Raw genomic sequence first — 25,672 nt, forward strand, 5'->3', positions numbered from 1 at the left:
TCGATGGAAAGAAATGGCTTTTATTTACTACAATGAGTTGCATCCGATGTGGCTAATAAAAATGCACATAGATACCAAATAAATCTATTTATTTGAGACATTCGAAATCATTCTAACTTAAAACTATTTTGTGATTTATTATCTAATTCCTCCAGCAAGAGTGATAGCTCGTCTTTCACTGCGTATGAACGGTTCCATTTTTGCTCCAATCCACTTCCCAGCAGGACATACAAGATTGCTCCGACAACATAGATAGCAGCAGATATGTAGAAAACGATCATCCAGTTTTGGCGATTGGGCTGAAATAAAAATTGTACAACGTGTGAAAATATACGAGTTGCAACCTCGCTGTGAGTTGCTTGTTCAAAAGTTTGTTTTTAAACTATCAGAATCTATTTAATCATTCTTTATTACAAAAATACATGGAAAATCAGCAGAGCCCTATTGGCATATGCATTTCGCTCTTACTGTAGAGCATCATTTGTGCCTTATTCAAATAGAATCGGTGTTTAAATAAGGCACTAATGATGCTCTACAGTTAGAGCGAAATGCATATGCCAATAGGGCTTTGCTGATTTTCCATGTATTTTTGTAATAATGAATGATTAATTGATACTTGATGGAGAATCGCTGGCCTGCTGCTTCTTAGTCAGGAGATCCCCTAGCCTATCCTTAATGGAAATCAATATATGTATCAGAATATATTTGCATGCCTCAAAGAGCACTCATATTTTCAGTGCTACTAAAATGCAAATTTTTGCTACAATTTATCGTAGAACAGGAAAGTAATTTAGTGTTTGGAACGTTTGTTAAACTTACATTTTCTCCGGTTAAAATTCCAACTATGGCAGGTGAAACGCAACCTGGTATAGTAGCCCATGTATTTGTTATTCCCATTAATATTCCAGAATACCTTAAAATAATATATATGCTGCCATTGAGAATAAACTACAGTATATAACAGCTTAATACAAATACCGTTTCAAAGCCATGTGTGAAAGACAGCATAACGCTTAGCCTACTAACAGGCAGAAGAATTAAGTGTCTCAGACAGCAAAATCTATCATTTTTACAATGATTCAACGTCTGCAAACATTGAATCAATGTAAAAATAATGGATTTTGCTGTTTGGGGTAGCAGTAATTCGTACTAGCTGACAATGGCGGCTCATGATCATTTGTAATGGAGGAGCTGCGATATTAGCCAATGATGCACTCGTATAGGCCTGAGGTATCTCACTGCTGCATAAATAGTCTGACAAATATTAGGCCCATAGCAATATCAAGTTAAAATATTAATTGCCAATGCCCAATGCAAGTGTTAGAGCTACACAGCTTTTAAATATATCATATACGGTATGTAAGAAATATTCATAATAAAGCTTTCAAAATATTTAGATGTTGGCTACTTCCTTTTAATTACCTTCTTATGTAATTTAGTTAAACTACCAATTTATTAAAACCCCCTGCTCCATGTTGTTCAATAACTAAGCTTGTTAAAATTTACAATGTGTTTATAATTCTTTCATTAATAATATTTGAGGATTACAACAGTTCTTAGTTGGACCAAGCCTAGTAAAAGATTTTAAATTTCAACAGCCTGAAACAGTTTAATTTTAGCCCACAAGATGCAATGAAAACAAAGCAAAGCTTTTAAAATCACCGAAAAATATTCGATGTTCAACCAAAAAAAAGTTAAAAAAAATATTGAATCATCTCAAACGATTCACCATAGAGGAGCTTTTGGATTGTGAACCAACAAACACAAATTTCAGTGCATTGTGCGCAACCTGCAGCTTTTTTGTATAAGGTACGACTAATTAGTTAATTTAGCGCGAATATAATACTTAAATTGCTTTCTTTTACTAAAATAATGGAGCAGCTACAGCCTCCACGGTCCTTACGGAGAAGCCACTGTTAACTGATATAGGATTATTACCTGGATGCTATATCAACATGGTTGGAATAAAAACCAGAAAAAGATAATCCAGATAATCCGGTGGCTATGCAAAGACAAGTGATTGCGGCAACTTTGTTGCAACCAACGAACCCAGCAGACAAAAGGAAAATAGCTGAGCCAAGAAAAGCTAAAAGTATAGATACAAAATGTGTCAGTTTGTCTATACTAGCAATAGACCTACTGTACATTCAAGAAATGAATGATATATTTCTTGAACATTTTAAACAGGTAAATGTAAAACAGTTGTCAACAACTGACATTGTACCAAATAGGCTTAAATAAATGCATGAAATGTAATAAACTGCAAATAATGGCACACCGCGTGACTGCAGTAGGTAGCTACACTGAGGATGGCCTGCTTTGCTTTTTTTCCTTGGTATTGAGCAATTTTGTAGTGTTGATAGTATTTACATATTATATATAGTTATATAGTTTATAAATAAGTTAACTCGTATAACGCATGTGGATTGAGCTTTTTAGTTGTCGGATACATTTTCAAGAAAGTGCTAATCACAAAAACGTTAATTTTTTTAAAATTAAACTTTTGCACTAATCAAGAGCCTACCAGGTATAGAGAACATTAAACACAAAACTGTTGATCAATTTAATCAGCTCAGCTTATGCTGTAAAAACGATGTGGGAAAATGTATAGGCTTAGTCGATATTCGAAATTACACAACAGAACTACTACAATATGATTCAAAATTTTCGAAGCATCGCAGCCTTGCAGGTGCACGTACATATTGTTGTGAAAGTTTTTCGTGTCTGTGACGTGTTGAGTATTTCTTTTTCACGGAGTAGATCAGCAACCATCCCACTTACGATGATAGATATCCAACTTACCAAATAAGGTAATGCTGATACAAATCCATTCTACATTAATAAATTAGGTTAGTACCGGTATCCAAAAATGAAATACAGATAATAATGATAAATTTATTATTAGATATTTTAAACGATTGTAGACAAGCACATAAGGGTATACCGTAAATCAAATACATATCTATCTAGTTTAGTAGCATAAGACTGGTAATACGTAATATATTTCTCACTTCCTTGACATCAAATCTTAAAACATCTTTCAGGAAAAGAGGCAAGCTGGTAAGTAAGGTGTAGAATCCCCAATTGTGGCAGAAATGTGCGATCATAATCGCCCATGCTGGCTTGCTTAGAAATATTTCTTTCCAAGGAATGGAGCGATTTGCATCGGGCTGAAATAGGACAGAGCGAAATGAGTAGCAATTTTTTCTATGTCAAATCACACGAGTCATTTTTTTTAAGAATATCAGGTTTGGAACAGGTAAAATTACCATCAAAAATTTAAAAGATGCATGTAGTGGGGTAAATTAGAGGATTTTGTTTTAGAAAACAAATGCAGCAGAAAGAGATTAAGCAGACTTGTAGCCATAGTTTTGATGTGAATTATAAAGTTTTGATGCAAAAATACAAAATAAAAAGGTTCGAAAACCGAATTCTATATTTGCTTACTTGGGGATACTTGGCAACACAGCAGTACATCGATTTGTTAAATAGTAGCAACCTATAAAATGGGCTTTAATAAACATTATAAGGCTGACATGTATTGCCTACATACAACTGTACAAGTCTATATAGTATAATTGTATAATAGTCTATATGTAACAAATAACAATTGCACACATAAACAATATTGCAAGTCTTTAAAGTAGCTCTAGATTGTGCCATAAAAGGGTTCGAATTGCCAAAGGTGATCGACTAACAATGATTACAGTTGCATTTACCTGCTCAACAGTCTTTTCAATGTACTCCACTTCTGCTTTTGAAATCCATTTAAAATCGCGTGGAAAATCTGTAGCAAATAAAAACCAAACGCAACACCACAGAAGTCCAGAAATACCTAACGAAAAATAAATTAAAATAACATTAGTTTTATGTAAGCTAAAACCTCAGTTGCTAAGGTAACAGGGATCAGTTGTCAGTAGATGTTACAGAAAATATATTTCGCACTTATTCAGTGCATCTTCAGTTCTGATGATATTTAGTATTTTGATTGATAGATGATATTAGTTTTATATATTTATAAAAAAGTGTTATGTAATAATAAATCCGCAGGTGGAGGTCACCCCCGCCCCAATATTATATTCAGAGAGATAAATTAGAGAACAGTAGCGTAGCCAGGGAGAGGGAGATTTATCGTCACCACCGAGATAACAAGGCCAATTGCGCTATTGTGAGGTAATGTCTACGTCAAAGCTAGTGGATACACTGTTATCTCGGAGGTGACGGATTTATTCCATTTTGAGATGTGTGTGACGCCACAATCAATAATAACAATAAGAAGAAAATCAATTTTCGTTATCGTGACCTCACGCATGTCCCACATGAGTTGTAAGTACAGTATGACTCTCAACTCTGTTGGCTACGCTTCCGGTCCAGAATATCTTGGCATTCGCATGCACAACATGAAATTTCTCCACAATAGTTTACGTTGGTTTGGTGCCCTGATTACACTATTGCATTTAAATAATCCACGGAATGACAAACTGCTGGTTAACAAGTAAGCTATTGCTTCAATGTGTTTTCCACCTAATATTTTTTTATAACATCTATAGCTTGTTAAAACTTATATATGAAAACTCTTACTTTACTATAAACTTTAGTAAAAACAGTGACATGTAGGGCTTGTAGGCCTTGTCCATGCTCTTTTTGTAAAAAAGTTAAAAAGAAAGCACAAAACAAACACGGCAGTAAAATAGGCGTAGTTAATGTTATGAGGTCAATGTACGGCGTATGCTGCTACTTCTGTATTGGGCCTTATTTATCTTTTGCAAACATGCTTACAAAATCATTACTTTATAACGACTATAAATACAATATAAAAAAAACATTCTAACCAAAAAAATAAAACACGGAGGGCCAGCCGCCCATGATGTTCGATGAAGAAAGTAAACCAGATATCGGTTGGGACACAACTGTTCCAAACTGGCATCCAGCATACGCCAATGAAACAAGACGACTCCTGTCAATAGGTGGAGCCCAAGCGCCGAACATAGAGTGCATGGCTGGGAAAGCCACTCCCTGAACACAAAAATATATTTTCCAATATCTTTTTGGACTATAATAAAAATTCAAATTTATCAAGTGTGCTTCACTCTTTTGATTGCAATGTTTAGTAGCACAATATCATTGATTGAAATATCATCAAAACCAAGACAGTTTGCAATAATTAGGCCTATCACATATTTTAGATAGCATACAATCAAATATTAGGCTATATTACACAACATAGCGGACCGCGTAGCGTGCATATTATTATTTATAAAATAGTTATATAATATACTCACAGTAGCGTAGATGGAAATTTTTCGAGGAAGAATTAATTATAATAAGATTGCATTTTATGTTCATAGCAAAAGCGTATTTTAAACACTCATTGTAGACTAGTGGTTAAGGCTACGGCCAAAAAAGTAGGTCAAAGACTTTGAGCAAAAATCAAAAATAATTTCAATTTCAATAATTTTTTTTAAATATGCTGAAAGTTCTTGCCCAACTTTTCATCAAATTTGCCCAAATTTTTGACTAATTGAAAGTTGGGGGGTACAGTTGCACCCCCTGCACCCCTAAATCCTACACCTATGCTCTGTAAATAAGTATTCTTGTTGATACAGCGTCAGGACTATGCAAATCATGTTAACTAGCATCATATGACAATTTTTAAATCTGAACCAAACTGCCGTAGCATGTGAGCACCAGGCCCGGATTTAGGGGGGGGCAGAGGGGGCAGTTGCCCCGGGCCCCCCGACTTTTGAAGGGCCCCCCTATGTGGAAAAAAATGTGATTTTGTGTTATTTTTTTCCTTTTGGCCTTTAAAGTTTTCTGCAAAATGCTATGCAGTACTGGACTGATACTACTGTAGACGTAGAGATGGTTTTTCGCGCCGTAGGCGCGAAAAAAATTTTTGCACGGGGGCCCCCCGATCTAAAAGCGCCCCGGGCCCCCCATCAGATAAATCCGGCCCTGGTGAGCACTAATGTCTATTGTCTAATAGCAACAAATGTTTGCAACACCTCAGAAACTCCTTCAGCAATTCGAAGTGATATTAATAAAGGAAAGCTTGATCTTGCAGCAACAGGCGTCAACATTGTAAGTATGGAGGTAAACAAGATGCTAAAACCAAGCAAATTCTTTCCACCAAACCTGTAGAAACATTCGAGAATATTAATTGGTAGGCTACACATCTGATGAAAAATAGAGCTTTTGTAGACTATCACTATTTTCTAGGAATCGAAGCCTGTAGGTCTATTTGTTTAAGAATGTGAAATTAGATCAAACATATTCCATCGGAGTCTGGGGACCTCGCACGTTCTTAGAAGGCTTCCAAAAACGATCATATTCTTATGATCTCCAACAGCCCTGCAGGCTACAAGGTTATGATGGGGTGAAGATAATCGGGCCTAACTCGGCTATATTTTAAAGACTTAATGCGTACACGTCAAAACTGTTCCGCCTCCGATCCCACAGCCTTGTTTCTTTCTATTCAATGTAGCCTACCTGCTGGCAAGATATCCGCCTGGTATCTGAGTGAATATGTAGCCATAGAAAAAAGCTCCAAGTAACAGTCCTCTGTCATTTCCATTCCAATTGAACTCACCACTCTGCAAAAAAAAAAATCATTCATTCACCAGTTCAATGTGATGCATGTACGAAATCCTTTCGTCCTAGCTTACAATCACATAATGCAGATTAGTAGGCTATTATAGTGCCAGATTGTATTGAGATATAATATTGCTTCGTTACGGAGGTTGGTAGCCAGTCACCTTGTGCCTAACTACAAAGTTCGACAGGTAGGCGTGACCACAGCGGTTACAAGTTAAGAATGCTGTCGATGGTGGCATCATTTCAATGCATTTTTTCGTCGCTTTTCCTCTTCCCTTGCGGCTTGCTGCACGTAGCCTAATTCCTCAAAACGAAAAACCACCTAATAACTTACAGGCCTACCTAAAGCGTATAGTGATGTAGGCCTATGAATGTCTCTACTTTTTACGATTATGAGAAAAAGTTGGTTGTAATTTGGTGTCAAGCATCTATGTACAGAATCTAAACTAACCGTGTGGTTTATTTCAGAATGACTCTCAGGGCACATATCAGAGTCAAGCTGTTGGTTGTTCATTTCCAGAAACGTGGAGTTGACCATTGAAAGTATTGCTACACTCAAGTTGACTCGTAAAGCATACAGATTTGCAAATCCAAAAAACGCAACATAAGCCAGAGAAAACCGTGCTGAAATCCATGTTCCCACTGAAATAATGAGTGTAAATATTGATTGTAGCCTACAGTAATGATAACTAGGCTACAGCATTTCCATTGTTTACAGCCGACATTGCTCTACTTGATTTTTATAGACACTTTGTATAATCATACTTGCTTTATCATTTTAGCTTAAGCGTAATAGCATTATGCTACAGTATAGCCTATAGCCTACAGTAGCGTATTAAACCCTACTAATTCAGCTGTATAGTATCACTTCAGTGACAAAGAGGTTATTTGCTGCTATTTTTAAGAACTATAGGCTGCAAAAATGTTTTAGGTACTTTTTCTTCTTGCGTTTGAGGCCGCCGCAGGTCACGTTGTTATATTCAGGCGCAGCAGCCAACGGATTGTGTGTTCATGTGTTGTTAGGTCCACATATCTATCCTGGGGTCGGTAGCCTATACAGGACATTGGTAGATAATGTGGTAGCCTATGCAGTCTGAAAATCTGAGCCACAAGCACAAGATGGTGAGTCGGCGAGGCACCATTGGAACATGCTGCTATTGAAACGGCCCACCCCACTTTGCAAGCGGTTGAGCTTCACCCATTCCTTCCGAGGTAGTTCTGCTCCTGATGGAGCATTGGTTTTGGGAAGGACCGTAAATTGAACTGGTCTGGCGACTTTTTTTCCTTTCACTGTTCCAAACTTCGGAAATGTGAAAGTTGGAGTTGTAGATAGCTGCAACATGGCTGAAAAAGGGTGTCTAGATTTCAAGCGCTGGAGCCTTTGGAGATAGGCCTACATTTTTAGGACCATCTGGTTGAGGAGGTGGTCAGGGGCGCCGGAACGATTTGTGACTGGGGGGGCAAGATTACGAAAAAAGGGCACTTTTGTTTACTAAAAGGCCAATTTTTTTTCAAGTTTTAAGATAAAATATAGCAATAATGATAATGCGGTATACAAAGAAGGGCACCATGTTATGTTATAATGATGTAACCTACTGTCAAGCCTTAAAACAGCCTGCGGCCATGGCCGCTAAGTAGTGCTTGAATGACCGCCGGTGCTACCTCCTCAATCGGCCAAGTTTGGCCGCCGGTCTCTTCTAGCCAATTATTTAATTTCGCAATAGAATGATTGTGGATTAACTGTCGAAAACATGTAGTATCAAAGAGTGACGCAAAATTAGGTCAGCGCGTCAAAGAGTGACGCAAAATTAGGTCAGCGCGTCATAGCCTAATCGCCACTGTTGCATTGTGCGGGAATATTTGTTATTGATGGAATATATCCATCTGCGATCGCCAGCGTTGTAAGTCTTGTTTGTAATTCCCGACGTTTATTTTAACAAAGTGTTAATCCGAAGTGCTAATTTACATCGGCTGGCAATATTGTTTTTATGTCGATTCGATGTTGTCGGACATTGAACAGTTGTTTAAAAGGAGAACTAAGTTAGTTGACATCCGAGGGGAAAACATTTTTTGATCATATTTTGCAAAAATTATGCTTCTTTTAGTAATGTCCTTCACATCATTGAAATACTTATTACCTTGCCGTCATCGTCAACACAGTCATGTCGAACGTTGTTTTTCGTTGCTAAAAAGAATTCTAGGGGAGTGGCGAACTTCTTTAAAATTAGCCACATTGGAGACACTCGTTTGAATAGTACTGGATTACAATCCCGATAAAGCAGTTATTGCGTGGTGCAACGATTCTATTGTAGGACATCGCCCAGGCCAAGACTTCAACAACGCTAAGTGATCATTTTAGCATTGTTGCAAGTTTAATTCTATTTACTTGTGCTATCGTTATTTTTATTTTGTATTTTGGCCTCAAAGCACGCAGATTTGGCCCCCGAGAAGGATCTCCCGGTAGGCCACGATGGCTGCCAAAAAAAAAAAACGAGTTTTAAGGCCTGTACTGTGTAGCAAAATTTTGTGCCGTAAATATTATTTTGAGACAAAAACGAAAGATTATAATTAGGCTAAAAGTGAATAGCAGAAATTGTTATATTGCAAAATGTGCAGTAGCTTACATGACTTTAAAAGGGCACCATTGCCTCCCTGCCCCTCCATCTGCAGAAAAATTGAAGGCAGGGGGGGCATTCGCCCCCCCTGCCCCCCCGCTTCCGGCGCCCCTGTGGTCATCCCTTGACATAGCTTGTAAAACCAGCCCATGTATACGTGATTTCCCTACGCAGTTTAGCTGGGGCAACGCCTGATAGCCTAGTACCAACAGAAAGTCAGTGGGAGTTAGGAGCAGACAATCGGTGATTATTCTCATGGTGAAGTTGAAGGCAGTGTCAATTTTGCTAGTGTGTAGGCTACGCTGTGGCATCAAGCTGGAGAATCATATTATTCGAAAGTGCTGTAAACAAATGCAAGAGCTCTTGTACGGAGTTTGGAGGTACTAGCACCCAAGATGGCTCAGCTGAGCATCTCAGCAAGTGAGCAAGTTGTTACGTGCTGATAACTTAGCATGGAGGGCTTCGGCGTGGTGTTTATAGGTCAATTGCCGATCGAGCTTCACTCCAAAGTAAGTGGAAGGTGGGTTGTATGGTAAGCTACCTAGTGGGTTTCCATTAAGAAAGACAAACTATTGGCGCTTGGATTCCATGTTGTACAGGTGAAAAGATGTCACGGTAGTTTTTGCCAGGCTCAGTTTCAACCCCCACAACCTGATGTTTTACTGAAACAGCTTAAAAACTTACTACCAAGGAATAGCATTATTGTTAACTGGGTTGCGCGCTTATGTTATGATTGTATACAGGTGTACACCAGCACAAAACATATAAATTTAATCACCAAAAACTCAAATAGGCTGCTAACCTCACTCAAATTGTGACAAGCAATTTTAAGTTAACACATTTTAAAAGCAATTATAATCAAATTTGCATGTTTCAAGTTGCAAAACCAATCTTGATGCTGAGCTTTCGTAGCCTACTTCGTAAGAAAAAGAAAAAATGAAACAAAAACTTATTCTATATTAAATATTTATTCAAATTTAAATAAACAGAATGGAGCAAAAGCTTCTCCTTTAAAAGGGCATTTATTTTTATACAAAATCCATCTTTCGATTCTTGGATGAACTGAAGTGTTATATTCGAAGTCGAAGGCAACATAGCTTTTAAAGCAATCTATACTTTCTGTACCAATGAGATCTTCGGGCCCCAAACGAACACAGATCTACGAAAAACTACTAACTTATAACCAAAGAACACGAGGTGGTTTCTTCGTTCCTGGGCCCCTTGGAAATATTACCGGCCCCAACATCATCCCAGGTCCAAAAGTACCTCCTCGACCCCCCTGTCAACGCTACTGCATACACGTAATAATATTTCAAGTATGGGTAAGTTGTTTTAGTGCAGGCCTATCATCAGCTTCAAAATGCTATTTTTCTTGCAATAAGATTAATATATAGCCTACTATTCAAATTAGCCTACTCGAGAAAACAAATGGTAGCCTACGTCAGGGCTTCCCAAACTTTTTTGCTCGCGACCCCTTTCAATCTCGTAAAATTTTCCGCGACCCATCACGGTAAATATGATAAGCAGTGCGAAATATACATTTGTGATATTTATGGAAAGGTTTAATTCGAATGAAAACTAAAAGCAACCTAACGATATTTGAAGCCTACTATTTTATATTTTACAATTTACACGTAGCCTACCGAAAAAAAATAAAATAAAAACCAAACACATATATTCAGTTTGATGGATGTGACCGCTTTTTGCTACAGCTAGGCTGTTTCAATGATTCTTAGGCTGTTTGGTTTTGATTGCCATCAACGTTGGAAACGCTGACTCGCACAAATTGTTTCCAGCTCGTGTCCGAACATTATAGTCCGGCAGCCCGTGACGTATTTGTAACATCATAAGGTACAAAAGGTTTGAGTGTTTTATCAACCTTGCCCCACTGTGGGATGTTCAGAAACCCATATCTGAGGTTTCCCTGCTGGGGCGTTTGGGGGCTACGGCCCGGTGAAAAACCCATTTTGGGGGTCAAAAAAACATCATAAGGTACAAGAACAAAACCAACGCCAGATTTTATGCCTTCACTTGTAGACTTTGGAACAAGTCGATCTGGGTGCCCCAGGTGGGGCATTCCCGAATAAGGGGCCCCCAAAGTTGGGGCAAAATACGTAAAAATAACATCATAAGGTACAAAGATGGAACTTCTTTCATCAGTTGGGGCATGTTCCACTGAGTACGAAACAACTTTTTTTATGGCCCCAAGGTGGGGCTTAACCTCATTTTGGGGGTATAACCCCTAAAATTCACAAAATTAACATCATAAGGTACATGGATGAAACCTAGTGTAGGTGATAGTACCTCACTTACGGATTTCAGAACATTAAAATTTGGTCGCCCCAGGTGGGCATTCTCGAATAAGGGCCCCCAAAGTTGGGGCAAAATACGTAAAAATAACATCATAAGGTGCAAAGATGGAACTAGTATCATCAGTTGGGACGCGTTCCACCGAGTTCGAAAAAACTTTTCTTATGGCCCCAAGGTGGGGTTTAACATCATTTTAGGATATATAACCCCCAAATTCAAGGTTGTAGCCTATTTGGATGAAACCAAGTGTTTGCAAAACGTCAAAGTTTTTTTTGCTACAGCTGAGGATGTTTCCTAGCACAAAGACTGATACCGGGTGCGAAAGTCATAATTCCATTATAAGCAACTGCGCTATAATTTAATATTTCACCAGTTAAAGACTGTAGTGTACATAACAGTAGCATACAATGTGATATGATTTGGCGCAACAGGCAGGCTTTCGTCATAGACTGTTATCTGTTACTCTGTATGACAACATAATGATATTATGCTACTCTTGTGGTTATATTTATATCGTACAAGAGTCGAAGACGATAATAGGGCATAGAGAACTCCACGTGGTGTTTCTGAAATTCTCATACTGACTGCCAGTTAACCTGCGCCATTAGAAATGTAAGATTTAGTATTATAGACTATAGATTTAAAGATTTTGAATCTTGCCAGTGTGTAGTGCCGGTTCCAGTAGCCCACCATTTTAGTTCTACTCAATAGAAAAGGTTAATTTGATGAAGATATTTAAAACAAACTAAACGCTAAGCTACATCTCAGGTTAGCAGACAGCATTAGTAGCACAGAAGCATCTGGCTGATGCAAAAAGTAGAATTCGACCACGACAACTACCGGTAGTAACCAGTTGACAAGGGCCATCAAATAATAAAGTTTTAATAGGTTTAGTTTTAGTAGGTTTAGTTTTAGTAGTTTTATCTAGGCCCTATGCTAGTGGCTCTCAACTTTTTTTTAGAGAATACCTTATTTTTTTAGGGGAGAATTGCGTTTTTTTGTAGCAGTGTCTTGATTTGGGGCCTGAGAATCTCATTGGTACCGGGCTCGAAATATCCTCTCAACGGCTCTGGCAGTAGCCTACCACCCACTGAGTTTCCATTCCATTTGGAACCCAGACCTCTTAATTTAATTCATTAATACGTGCAGGTATCGTAAAAACTTGTAAACTAGTGAAAAATACAACAGCAACAATAGTAGCAGTAGTTGCATCGATACTGACATGGAAGCAGCAGCTTCTACCTCCGCAAGAATACTTAGATCTGATTCAGCCATTTCGATATCCTCAACCACTGGAGTCTTTGAGAAGAAATGTATATTTTGTTGCCAAGTGGCAAAGAAACTTCGCGGTAAAAAGCAGGATTTGATCAAGTGCGCAACCAAGAACTTTGAAGAAAATGTAAAAAGGTATGCAAATATTCTGCGCGACGACGCCATGCTGGCTCGTGTATCGCATATCGACTTCGTAGCCAAGGAGGTATGCTACCATGCCATTTGTCGCACATCTTACCAAAAAAAAGCAGATAAGTTGCATTCAGCTTCCGCACAGTCCAAACGGAATGAATGGCATTTCGTACGGCAGGCACACAAAATCGCTTTTGAAAGTATTTGTTCATTTTTGGAGAAGAGTGTTGTGGAGAATGAGGAAGTTCATTTGATGATAGATGTTTATAATCAGTACGTTACACACATAAGCGAACTATTTGAAGATTACGATTCATCCAACAAATTTAGCGTGCAACATTTGCAAGGGAAGCTTGTGCAACATTTCAGCGAAACCATACAAATACAAAAAAGCAATCAAAAGTTAGGGTACATGATCTACAAAAGTACTATGGATAAGTCTATAGCTTTAGAGAAGGTGACTGCCGAAAGAAGCCGTGCGGCTATAACTGTTCGTGATGTTGCCTTTGTGATTCGTAAAGAAGTGCTTAAAATGCCAAAAAATCATCTTCCAGAAGATTTATCAGCGAGAGATGTCATGAAAGGAGAAGCTGATATTCCAAACGTTTTGCTTCAGTTTTTTACTCATTTGATATGTGGACCAGATGCACGCAGGGGAAGCAGTGAACAAAAACTTAGGAAAACTGCGTCTTTTTCTCAGGATGTGATATATGCTGTTACCAACGGGCGTACAAAACCATCTAAGCATTTGCAAATCGGAATCGCAGTAAAGAGTCTTACGAATAGCAAAAAAGTGATTAACATCCTTAATCGTCTCGGGCACTGTGTATCATATGATTGTGTAGAGGAAATCGAAACTGAGCTTGCATATACTCATCTCAAGCAAAACCGAGCAACTCCGCAAGGAATAGACTTACAACCTGAACTTTGCACCGGTGTAGCTTGGGATAATTATGATGCTTTTGTCGATACTTTAGATGGAAAGGGAACCCTCCACGACACAGTTGGCATCTGTTTTCAGAATCTGGTTGTAACTTCGGAAACGGAAGAAATTGTAGAGGAGCCTCAACCTGAAGATGGAACCTTTCGGCAGAAATCGAGGAAGCGAAGGTCACTGGCAGCTGATGTTGTAGATCTTCAACCGTATAGAAAGCGGAAACGGATGACAGAGCTCGTTTTTTTGGCTCTTGAGGATGAAAAGAGAATTCAAACGCACAAGGCTTTGCAAAACTTTCCTACGATTGATTCATTGTGGATGATGTCCCTTGCCTTAGGTATTCCAAGGACACCTATGTGGGTCGGATGGAATGCAAAAGTATTCGAAGATAACTTCCCAAGACAGAAGATCTCGTACCTTCCGCAGATCAACCAGTCTCCCACCAGTCTGCAAGTGGTTGCTGAAACAATGAGAAGATCTTTGCAGATAGCAGATGAATGCCAGCAAGAGTACATGTGTGTTACATACGATCTGGCCATTGCAAAACATGCCCTCACCATTCAAGAGCAAGAAAGTCCAAAATATGACCGTTTGTTCATATTACTGGGTGGTTTCCACATTTGTATGGCGTTCTTTAAAGCTATGGGTAAGTACTTGGATGGTTCAGGTGGTCCATACATCCTAACAGAAGCTGGTATTCTTGCCGAAGGATCCCTTAACGGGTTTCTGCGTGGTACTCATTAGCCTACAATAGGTGCAAACGAATACACGTTCTTTTTGGAGCAGCATTAGAAATCTTGCATTTTAATCAATTCTTGTTACAATGCCCTGCTCCTGAAAATCTGGACGAAGAACTACGTCGTTTATGTATTCGTCCATCCCAGACAACGATTGGCTTTTTGGATGACAATGTTAAAAGCTTTTTGAGTTCCTACCAAGAATTTTCAAGGAAAACCGAAACAGGAGAAAATGGCAAGACTGCCCAATACTGGTATGGATACTTAAAACTTGTCAAGACGTACCTCCTCTTTGCTCGGAGTATTCATTCTGCCAATCATCAGTTGTTTGTGCACTGCATAGGAGAGATGTCAAGCGTATTTTTCATTTTCAACCAACCAAATTATGCAAGATGGATTTTGCGGCTGCAGGATAACATGCTAAAAATGGAAGAAACTCACCCTGGAATAAGTGATCTGTTTGAACAAGGCATCTTGTCCGTAAAAAGAACTGAAAAAAACTTCTGTGGATGTGCTGTTGATCAAACTTTGGAGCAAACAATCAATGCAGAATCCGCCAATCGACTCACTGGGATTACGTCTTTCACCAATTCAATTGGTGCCAGACAGAGATGGGCACTTACCCACTTTATGCGCCGATCGATCCTTCACCACTTCTATGAAGATCTGGGGATGACATCAGCAGAGGAAGCATCATTTGACCTTCGTCCTTCAAGCATCGATAGAGATCGCAGACATTTGGATAAACTAATGCAAAAAATAAGCAGTACAGTTAATCCATTTAGTGCAAGTTTCGATGTATCCTTTCTATTCAATATTAGCACAGGAAAAGCAGTCGCTCCTGCCACTTCAAATTTTCTTTTGAATGTTTTTCAAAAAGGAACTGAGGATAGAAATAAATTTATAAGTCAATGCCACCAGGACGCTAGCACCTTCAACAAGCCAATACGTAGAAACAAAATCTGCAACTTTGCTTCTGAAGCTGCCGTTGTGAAAAGCATAACCCGCGAAGGCAAATTTTCTCAGTTGAGAATGGAACGCAATCTGATGGGAAGACTTCTATGTTTAGCAGTAGATCACAAGGTAGACATGGAATTGATGCTGTCTTACCCCCTCACACCAGTACCACTGTCTTTGTGCCATATGGATGCAACGATGAAATCAACACAAAAGTCAATGCTTTTGAAGGCTCTTGAAAAGAAAATTGAAAGTACAGATCCGCCTTTTGTTGACTGTACGTTGATCGATGGTATGTTTCTTCTTCACACTCTTGGCGATTTGCCGATGACGTTCGGAGGTGTTGCAAAGACGATTTTGAAAAAATTGTGCAGACACATTGGGAAAACAATACACGTTGTTTTCGATAGAACTGTATCGCCGTCCATCAAAGATGCCGAGCGAGATCGCCGAGCAATTCATGGCTTCCGCGATCAGCAATACGTCATCGAAGGAGAGGCCATGAAACGACCTGTTAATTTTGTAGCCGCAATGAGGAATGACAACTTCAAGCAAGCATTGGTGCATTTTCTTGTTAATTCTTGGAAATCAGATGAGTATTCCAGCTTCCTCGACTTAAAGGTTCTTTATGCTACACTTGATGAAAAATGTTATGTTTATCGAAAAGATGGCGAAAAAATGTTGTGTGGTGAAGAGGAGTCCTTGTTATGCTACCACGAAGAAGCAGATACGCGCCTAATGTACCACATCGTCACCGCATGCCAAGATGTGAAAAATGTGGTAGTCCGCTCTAATGACACGGATGTTCTGATTATACTGTTGGGAAATTTGTCGTTCGTACAAAAAGACGTAAACATATGGATGGAAGTTGGTGTACAGGCAAACAACACTCTGAGATATATTGATGTATCAAAGCTTGGCAGTACTTTATCTCCAGACATGCTTCGGTCGCTTCCCGGTTTTCATTGCTTTACAGGCTGTGATTATACAGCTGCTTTTTCGGGTAAAGGGAAGGCTCGACCCCTTAATATATTGGAGAAAAATGTGCATGCTCAACATGCCTTTGCTGCTTTGGGATACTCGAAAAATCTTGATGAAAACATTGAAAAAAGCATTGAAAAATTTGTGTGCCAGATGTATGGATGTAAAAGTGGTCATTGCGTTAATGAACTACGATTTAAAAAATTCATTGAGACATACAAACCGAAAGGTTCCAATCCATTACGACGACTGAAAGGTTCAGATGGAAGCAACTTTCCCCCGTGCAAAACTGTGCTCCATCAGAAAATACTCAGAGCGAATTACATTTGTGGCATTTGGAATCATGCTGCCGAAAAAGGAAGCTTTTTCCAGACACCGGTTGAAAGCGGCTGGCGTTTGGATGATGGTAAATTCACTCCAGTTTGGTTTCATGGAGATCCAGTTCCGTCCACGCTGGACAACGTTCTGCAAAGTGAGAAAGGTTTGGACCAAGACGGAACAGAATCAGATGATGAAACAACAGAAACGGATGAATGTGACTTTTCTGACGACGAACCTGCAGACCTTTAATGAATAGATGTTTTTGCCTTTCTCCACCTCAAGCATAAATAAACTGTAGGCTATAGCCTACATAAGCAACTTTTTACCTTTATTCTTGTATACATGGGGATAGAGTATGATTTGAACTTGTATTAATTTTACGGTTTCCACCAGAACTCACGAAACCACATGGAACAAAGTGTTAGGATTGATCTTTTCACATGGCTGCAAACCTTGATGAACAGGGCATACGTTTTCAAATAGTTCAATGTGCATCTTTTCGTTCTAGTGCATAGTTTAACGTTTCTTTCGCACGCCGTTCCAGGTTTTGTTATTTTGTAGCGAGCATTTTTTCCATTCCTTTCAGCACAAATCACGTGTTATTAAGTCCTCTCAGTTGTTTAAAAGAGACCACACAGTGTGATTTGTTTCTGTTCAGTGTTTAGTCTGAGAGAAACTTAAATGTAGGTAGACCTACGTACAATCAGGGGCGGATTAGCAAACTGAATTAGCCCGGGAATTTAAAAATAATAACGGTCCACTTCTATCAAAATAGATTTAGCGTAGAAATGCTCGTTTCACAAACAATTTATTTCATTTCAGAAAAAGTCTTTCACCGGTAATATGATGTAGGCTATGAAATTAGACATTGTACGTATTTGTATAGCAAGCTTCGATTTGTAACTTGAATCATTGTTAGTGTTATTCAAACAAAGAATAAGAATATAGCGCTACGACTATTATATTTCAAATAAAATTTTCTTTTGTACATAAAACAGGACAGTGACCCTCTGACCGGCCAACCGGGAACGTTCTCGAATTCCCAGTAGGTTAATGATTAGCCGCCAATCCACCCCTGCGTACAATATCTATTTTCATAGTGATAAATTTTAACCTAATAAGCAAACGTTATGCTGTGTAGATATTGTATCCTACATGCTTCGTTAATTTTCCAAAATATTTGCAGACGTTTTGAAATATATACGAGAGACACTTGGTTTTATACCTTATAATAATAATTTTGTGAATTTTAGGGGTTATACCACAAAATGAGGTTAAACCCCACCTTGGAGCCATAAGAAAAGTTGTTTCAAACTCAGTAGAACATGCCCCAACTGATGAAAGAAGTTCCATCTTTGCACCTTATGATGTTATTTTTACCGTTAGGTATTTTGATCCAACTTTGGGGGCTCCTTATTCGGGAATGCCCCACCTGGGGCGACCCAATTTTAATGTTCTGAAATCCGTAAGTGAGGTACTATCACCTACACTTTGTTTCATCCATGTACCTTATGATGTTAATTTTGTGAATTTTAGGGGTTATACCCCCAAAATGAGGTTAAGCCCCACCTTGGGGCCATAAGAAAAGTTGTTTCGAACTCAGTGGAACATGCCCCAACTGATGAAAGAAGTTCCATCTTTGTACCTTATGATGTTATTTTTACGTATTTTGCCCCAACTTTGGGGGCCCCTTATTCGGGATTGCCCCACCTGGGGCGACCAAATTTTAATGTTCTGAAATCCGTAAGTAAGGTACTATCACCTACACTTGGTTTCATCCATGTACCTTATGATGTTAATTTTGTGAATTTTAGGGGTTATACCCCCAAAATGAGGTTAAGCCCCACCTTGGGGCCATAAAAAAAGTTGTTTCGTACTCAGTGGAACATGCCCCAACTGATGAAAGAAGTTCCATCTTTGTACCTTATGATGTTATTTTTACGTATTTTGCCCCAACTTTGGGGGCCCCTTATTCGGGAATGCCCCACCTGGGGCACCCAAATCGACTTGTTCCAAAGTCTACAAGTGAAGGCATAAAATCTGGCGTTGGTTTTGTTCTTGTACCTTATGATGTTTTTTTGACCCCCAAAATGGGTTTTTCACCGGGCCGTAGCCCCCAAACGCCCCAGCAGGGAAACCTCAGATATGGGTTTCTGAACATCCCACAGTGGGGCAAGGTTGATAAAACACTCAAACCTTTTGTACCTTATGATGTTACAAATACGTCACGGGCTGCCGGACTATTAGTTTTGTCATCAAATCGAGTTTCGCTTTGGATGGTTATATCGAATGTGGCTTTGGAAGTCCATAGTCTATGGTGGAAAAGACGTGGGCATAAGTCACATTGCATGAAGGGTGGGGAACGTTGTGTTTTTAGCTTGTCTTTTATAATGTTTTGCTTTTCCTGAGCCTTTTGTATGCTGTTGTTCGAAAAAATCCGTGCCTTCACTAGTTTTTTCCCTCCAGATTGACCTGTCACTGGCAAGTTGTTTCCACGATTCGAGATCAATGTTTGCTTGATTGAGGAAGCCTTTAGCTGATCACTGTAATTGAATCGTTGGTGAGATGATCCTCTCAACTAGTGCTTAATTAGCATTTGATTCAGTTTTCGCGGCTGAAAATTTTCAACATAAAAACGTCGATACAAACAGCACGAGTGCGGTTACCCTACTACTGAATCAATGCATTGGTAGGTATTCCACTTTAACGCAAAGCCAAAAAGTGTGAAGCTTTGTTGCACAAAATTCATAAATTTCCAGAAAATTTAAACTTCAAATCAGAAGATAGATCAGCAAGTTCTTCTTGAGAGAGAGTGCTCGACTGCTCGGTACTTTGGTTTTGCGTTGTAAGTAGCCTAGGTTTCGGTATTGCGCTCGGAAACCTATTTTGAATCCAATACAGTTTGGTAGAAAATACTTCTAAAACTGTTTCAACAGATTTGACAAATGGTTAATAACCAGAGATCTAATAACATTTGATTTTACATCATTGTTAGCCAAAAACTCTTCAGTAAATGAGAACATTTCAAATGAACCATTTTCAACCTGGTGTTCATTTTCAAGCATTTTCAAGCAGATGTTTAAATTTTTTGTACTTATTTTTGATGAACACTTCAAATTTAGAATTCAGTGTAAAAACTTTGATGTTTTCTGCTTGGAAGAGACAAGTTAAGTTCGTTCAGTATTTCAAGCAAATTTAATAAACAGCATAATTTTAAAAACCAGATGTCATTACGAAAATGGTGGACTCAGCCTGATTTTTTTTCGTTAGAAAAATTACGACTCCAATTTTCAACACTATTAGCTTTTTAAAGCTTTAACTTTTGAAATTTATCTTACTTCACATTGCAACAAAAAGGCTTTAAATTCTGATTTCATTTTACCACATCAATTTTTAAAAATAGAAGTATTGAGTGTGCCACTCTCAAAGTTAACAACTTGCACAGAAGTGTTAATATAGAGTAGGCTACTTTGTGAAAAATCAGTACACTTTCTGCGACCCCCAAAGTTCGTTACGCGACCCCTTGCGGGGTTGCGACCCCCAGTTTGGGAAGCCCTGGCGTACGTTACTACTTCATACAACACAAACAATTTCAAGTTAACCTACTCAAGTCTAAAGCTCTTATAGTAGCCTACTAATTCACGCGCAGGCTACCTCCAGGTGGTGTCTTTTCTAAGTATTCTTTTTCGTCTTCATTATCACAAGTTGTCAAATATGATTTTATCTCTTCTGGAAAGGTTGATATCTTTAAACAATGAAATGTATTATTGTTAGTCATCTAGGAAAAGTTGATGTCTCGCAATCCCCGGTGTGATTTTTGGGTTGAGACAACATTAACATAACTGTTTTAAAACAGTTTAGATCAGTGGTTCTTAAACTTTTTGAGACACGCCTCCCTTTTAAAAATCCAACAAAATTCGCGCCCTACCTTGTTTCAAAATCAAAAAAACATTATTTAGGACAACAATTCATTTCCAGGTAAGTTGCATCAATGCGAAAGAAGTAACTTTTTTTTGGATACGGTACCAAATGTTTAATTTGGGGATTAGTAGCAGATAATGCACATCTCAGATCGGCTTCACATTCAAGTTTGTTTCTAGATTTTGTCTTCATGTGCACGAGAGTAGAAAAACCTTTTCGCACAAGTAAGTGGATGAAAATGGAAGAAGTGTGCGAACAGCCACAGCACCCACCCAGGGATGGAGGAACCATTTTAAAAGTAGGTGGGCCCAGAGGCGCAGCAGTAAAAGTCAATCCAACTTCTGGGGGGCTTTGCCCCCCAGACACCTCATAACATTGTTGCATTCCTAATACTTGAAATCGTTTATGCATTGTGTTTTTATGATTGCCTTTCGTGCCAACAAGCAAAGATTTTCCATTGTTTGGCCCGATTGGGGCAAAAAATTACAAAATTGTTAAATTGCTCTATAGCGCTGTACAAAATGTGGCCATGTGCACACAAATAAAAAGGCAACAATAGGCTACACACACAGTTATAATACCACTTGGGAGCAATAATCTGCAGGATTATACCATACAGTGTGCATATGTAATGACGTCATTGTTTTAACCATAGAGTATAATTATATTGATTGATAGATTGCTCCACCAATCACACGCAGCCACACCCACAGGTGCTGCCCATCAATAGTGGGCTCAACAGGAATGTTTGAAGATTGGATTTCATCATTGAGCTATCAAAGATAATTAAACTAATGTGTATCAAATGAAATGAAGACCTTTTTTGGAACTTCCTCTTTGATTTGCCGTTTTCTTTACCATTTCAAAGAAATTTGGCTTTCAAAAGTGGGTGGGCCAGGCCCACCCAGAAAATAAAGTAGGTGGGCCCAGGCCCACGAGGCCCACGTGGTTCCTCCATCCCTGCACCCACCCTCTTGTAAATGTGCACATATTTCGCTCAGAACTCAGTTAGTGGCATTGCTTCAAGGTTGTCACTCTCAGTAGAATTTCATTTTAGCTTCAAGAATTCCTCTTGTAAATTGTCGGGAATAATTTCCTCATTTGGACGAAAGGGATTCCTTGTCATCTGCCATTGTGGATGTTCGGTGTCACCCAAGTCTGGAAAATAGCGTTCAAATTCTTGTTTCAAAAGTTGACGGTGGCAATCCACTTCGAACTTAAGCTCGCCCTTCAGTTCAATTTGGTATTTCTCGATTATCAAATTTGGAAAATGAAGCTGCGTTTCCTTTTTGAACTCGACGATGCCACAGCCTCAGTTTTGCTATGAAAGCCTGGATGGCATCACAGTGTTTGATGCGATTAGTATTCTTGCCCTGCAGGAGCAGATTTAAATTATTAAGGGCTTCAAAAATGTCCACGTAGCCGTAGGCCAACTGGACAATGCCAAATTCCGAAAGACGCTTCCACAACTTCCACCTACGACGATTGGCGAAAGCACTCGCTACTTGCAATCTTCATTTTTTTTAAAAGAGTCTTTCTTGCATTGGAAAAAAGCTAAAGGTTTACTTTGGTGGTCAAGGTGTTTTTTTTTCAAGATGATGCTGCAAACGAGTTGGTCTCAAAGCGTCGTTGCGCAGATTTTGAAAACATATGACGCATTGTGGTAGGCTACAACTTGGTCTTTTACTATGGCATCTATAAAACCAAACTTCAGTTAATTTTCGTCATACTTTCTCTTTTTCCCTACTCATATTATGTCAATAGAACTGTTTAATTAAAAATAAACCTAATTAAATCAATGCTAAAATTAAAAAAAAATAGTTTACGCACGGTAGCCTACTATTGTAGAGTTGGGGATAGTTTACGCATGGTAGCCTACTATTGTAGAGTTGGGACCTACTTCTAGCCTCTGTCACTTGTTGGTCATTCGTTGCCATTATCATTACAACTAAAGCTCGAGGCTGCTGTGTCAGAAAACCGTTGTGTTACTAGAGAGTTAAGGTGTCGTAGAAACATTTAGCAACGTCTAAAATACAGAGATGTACGTATACGCCGCAAATTCTACGCCGTAGACTTGCGGCGTAGACTTTTTGTTTGCGCTAACGCTTGCGGCCACATTTTTTTTGGATAGGCCTAGTTGTCGCTTGAGGCTACGCCGTAAAGTTTTTGCGGTTTTTTAGCGCATATCGTCAACGCATACTTTTTAATGTCTTAGCTGTTGTTTGCATTTTTTTTTATCAAACTTTCCAAATTTTGAATAAGTTGAAAAATTGTTTTTGGGCAAAGACATATCAAAACCAAAACGCAGCAAAATGTCAGATGAACACTTTCAGATGCTTGTTTTTTTTTTTGTGGAAATTCAAAATAAAACTTGTTTGTTTCGAGTGGTTTATACCGTGTGAATGTTTGGCACCTAGCAAACAAAATGAGTTTACGCTAGTGTATGCGCTGACGCTGACGCCGCCAACTTTTTTTACAAGTTATGTTGACGCATACGGCGTATGGTTTTTCGAACGTTTGTGTTTACGCTGACGGCGTCAAAATTTTTTGTATGCGCGTACATCACTGCTAAAATATCACAAAGAATGCGAGATGTGACAACAACACGCTCTACAAACACTGTGCCACTGTAACACAAAGTTTCATCTTCAACAATCGACTGTCCAGCGTAGTTGTGAAGACATGTTTAATGTTTATTGTTTAGTCATAATTCATGCAGAGTTTTTTCAATTTCTTGCGCCCTCTTGTGAGCCTCACGCGCCCCCCAGTTTAAGAACCACTGGTTTAGATGAAGCATGAACGTTTTTCTCTATGCAGCCCAATATAACTTAAGTATGAGGGGTCAGTGGTGGAGCTTAGGCGGCACTTGTTTATCTTGATGCAAAGTAGGCTAGCTCTAAAACTTTAAGAATGGATCCATGATTCATACACGCAATCGTCATTTCTTGTCATTTCAGTTAATAAACACGGTAGCTAATGTCAGGCGGCAAATAATACTGATTTAAGACGTGTTGTTCTCATTGCTTATCTTGCAGAAAACAAACTACACGAAAAGAAATCAGATTAAAGCAAAATTTTTACAGGAACAAGCGCTACAGGAAGTGGTTGAGCTGATTTAGCTAGGCTATAGTTTTTCGAAAATCAAAGATAGCCAATTTAGTCAAACTTTTAGATTAGTTGTATTTGCCACCAGGGCTGTAGAGTCGGATGGATTTTGGCGTGTCCAGACTGTTTGCAATCTCTCTTTTTTTTTTGATATTTTTTCTTGTTCTTTGCATTGCGCTTCAAAATTTACAAAAAAATAGAAGTGATGGTTCTTGTGAAATTCGCCTTCTCAATTTTTTTTCAAAATTTAAGTAAAATACGCTTAAATATAAAAAAAACATAGACAAAATTCAGAAAAAATCTGGCAACACTGAAGCCGGAGTCGGTCAGTTATAAAAACCAAGAAGCCGGAGTTGTATATATTTTTCTCGACTCGGCAGGACCGCAACCCTGGTAGCCATTAATTTCTTTGTACAGTAGCCTACGAGTTCTGAAATATGCCTTTATCTAGTAAACTTGATCTTGTTGTTTTTAAGGATCAAGATCACACAAAAAGTGATCATAGATCAAGATCAGTAAAAATAAAAGTGATTTTTAAGATCACGCCCATCTCTGCGCACACCCCGAGAATCGAATCAGCGTGGCTTGATCTTAAAGCTTCTTCGTTAACATAGTCATGCGCTAACCAATTAAGCTGAAAAAACAACAGCCTACAGTAGGCCTACTAAAATTATGAAAAAAGGTGGACTAACGGAATGTTAAACAACATTGTCTGTAGGCCTAACTTAGTTACAAATTACAATAGCCTACAACAAAAATAGAAACTCACGTTTGATAGGGGGTTTGGTGGATGCTTCATGGAACCAGACGGTATCTTTAAACGTAGGCTACCGTAGTGAAAATAAGTGTCTGACTCGGTAATTAAAACATGACCTACACATTAGCTAAAAACAATTACAATGAAGACTATAATTACAATTCACACTGCCAAACCCACTGTGGGTTTACATTGAGTGCGTGTAACTGTAAAGCGATGGCTTTCCAACAATGCAAATCTGGTTCGACAGCCAATTAAAGCTAGGTGTCGATAAACACCGCTCACTTTTACCCAGGATGAAGAATTGGGCGGGCATATTGGTAACGGAAAGGCGGTCGAGAAAAAAGACAAACGCAACTTTAGAAAATCATATGTTTTGTTTGAAACTAATCAAAACAACAATCTTAACTGGGTATTAGAGAAAACTTTTGTTTGGTCTGTTGTGAAAATGGTACGGTAGGCTTACAAGAATAATACTAAGTGCGAGAAAAAAAAACGAGCACCATCAAAACTAAATTCTACAACAGACAGGAAGCAGCCAGTGGCGTACGCAGGATTATCTCAAGGGGGCATTCGAATTTTTTTTTCGAATCGAAAAGAAAAAAACAACTTTTGCTTATAGGCCACGGCAAAATCTTCTTTTTCAACAGATTGATCATGTTTGATCAGCTGTGATCTCCCTTATGAACTGTCTCCATTCTAGATACCGCAAAATAGATAGGCTAATTAAGCGCAATGCATTTATTGTTGCATCAAAAGACATCACGAATTTTGACTTCCGTGCCTTTCCGTTCACACGACGTAGCCTACCTAAATATTCACTCACCAAACATAGGCCTTGATGCAACAAAAATATGAGGTTTCAGCATATACCACAGGCTATGCAGACACATGAGATGACGAGAGACCAGGTAAAGTTTGTTATCTCAAACTTTAGGTCTACGCGTTTGTGACGTATAGGTGCGTTGTTAAGAGACAAACAATAGGCCTATTGGTGGTTACACATTTACAATAGCCTAGAGTTTCCTAAACA

At 38.8% G+C, this 25,672-nt stretch overlaps 1 protein-coding gene across 1 annotated transcript; it reads right to left on the reverse strand.

Annotated features, from left to right (window-relative positions):
• LOC145786637 (sialin-like) lies at nt 1-24,762 on the reverse strand. Its single transcript, XM_082598332.1, has 12 exons — nt 24,652-24,762; nt 20,511-20,601; nt 7,046-7,236; nt 6,490-6,593; nt 6,006-6,135; nt 4,833-5,016; nt 3,720-3,835; nt 3,012-3,170; nt 2,700-2,832; nt 1,939-2,086; nt 820-913; nt 1-299 (listed from the first exon to the last, which is right to left on the reverse strand). The coding sequence occupies exons 1-12, from the start codon at nt 24,679-24,681 to the stop codon at nt 108-110; spliced, it is 1,572 nt and encodes a 523-aa protein (XP_082454458.1). The 5' UTR covers nt 24,682-24,762; the 3' UTR covers nt 1-107.
• Between the last annotated feature and the right edge of the window lie 910 nt (nt 24,763-25,672).

The sequence above is a fragment of the Aplidium turbinatum genome, chromosome 17, assembly GCF_918807975.1.
Source record: "Aplidium turbinatum chromosome 17, kaAplTurb1.1, whole genome shotgun sequence".
Taxonomy (NCBI): domain Eukaryota; kingdom Metazoa; phylum Chordata; class Ascidiacea; order Aplousobranchia; family Polyclinidae; genus Aplidium; species Aplidium turbinatum.

Excerpts from the sequence above, each read along its gene's own strand:
- LOC145786637 (XM_082598332.1), bottom strand. The coding sequence starts at position 24,681 with ATGAAGCATCCACCAAACCCCCTATCAAAC. Across the intron at positions 7,237-20,510 it reads AGAAAAGACACCACCTGGAG|TGGGAACATGGATTTCAGCA; the intron begins GTAGCCTGCGCG and ends TCATTATTTCAG. Across the intron at positions 3,171-3,719 it reads TTGAAAAGACTGTTGAGCAG|CCCGATGCAAATCGCTCCAT; the intron begins GTAAATGCAACT and ends GTCCTATTTCAG.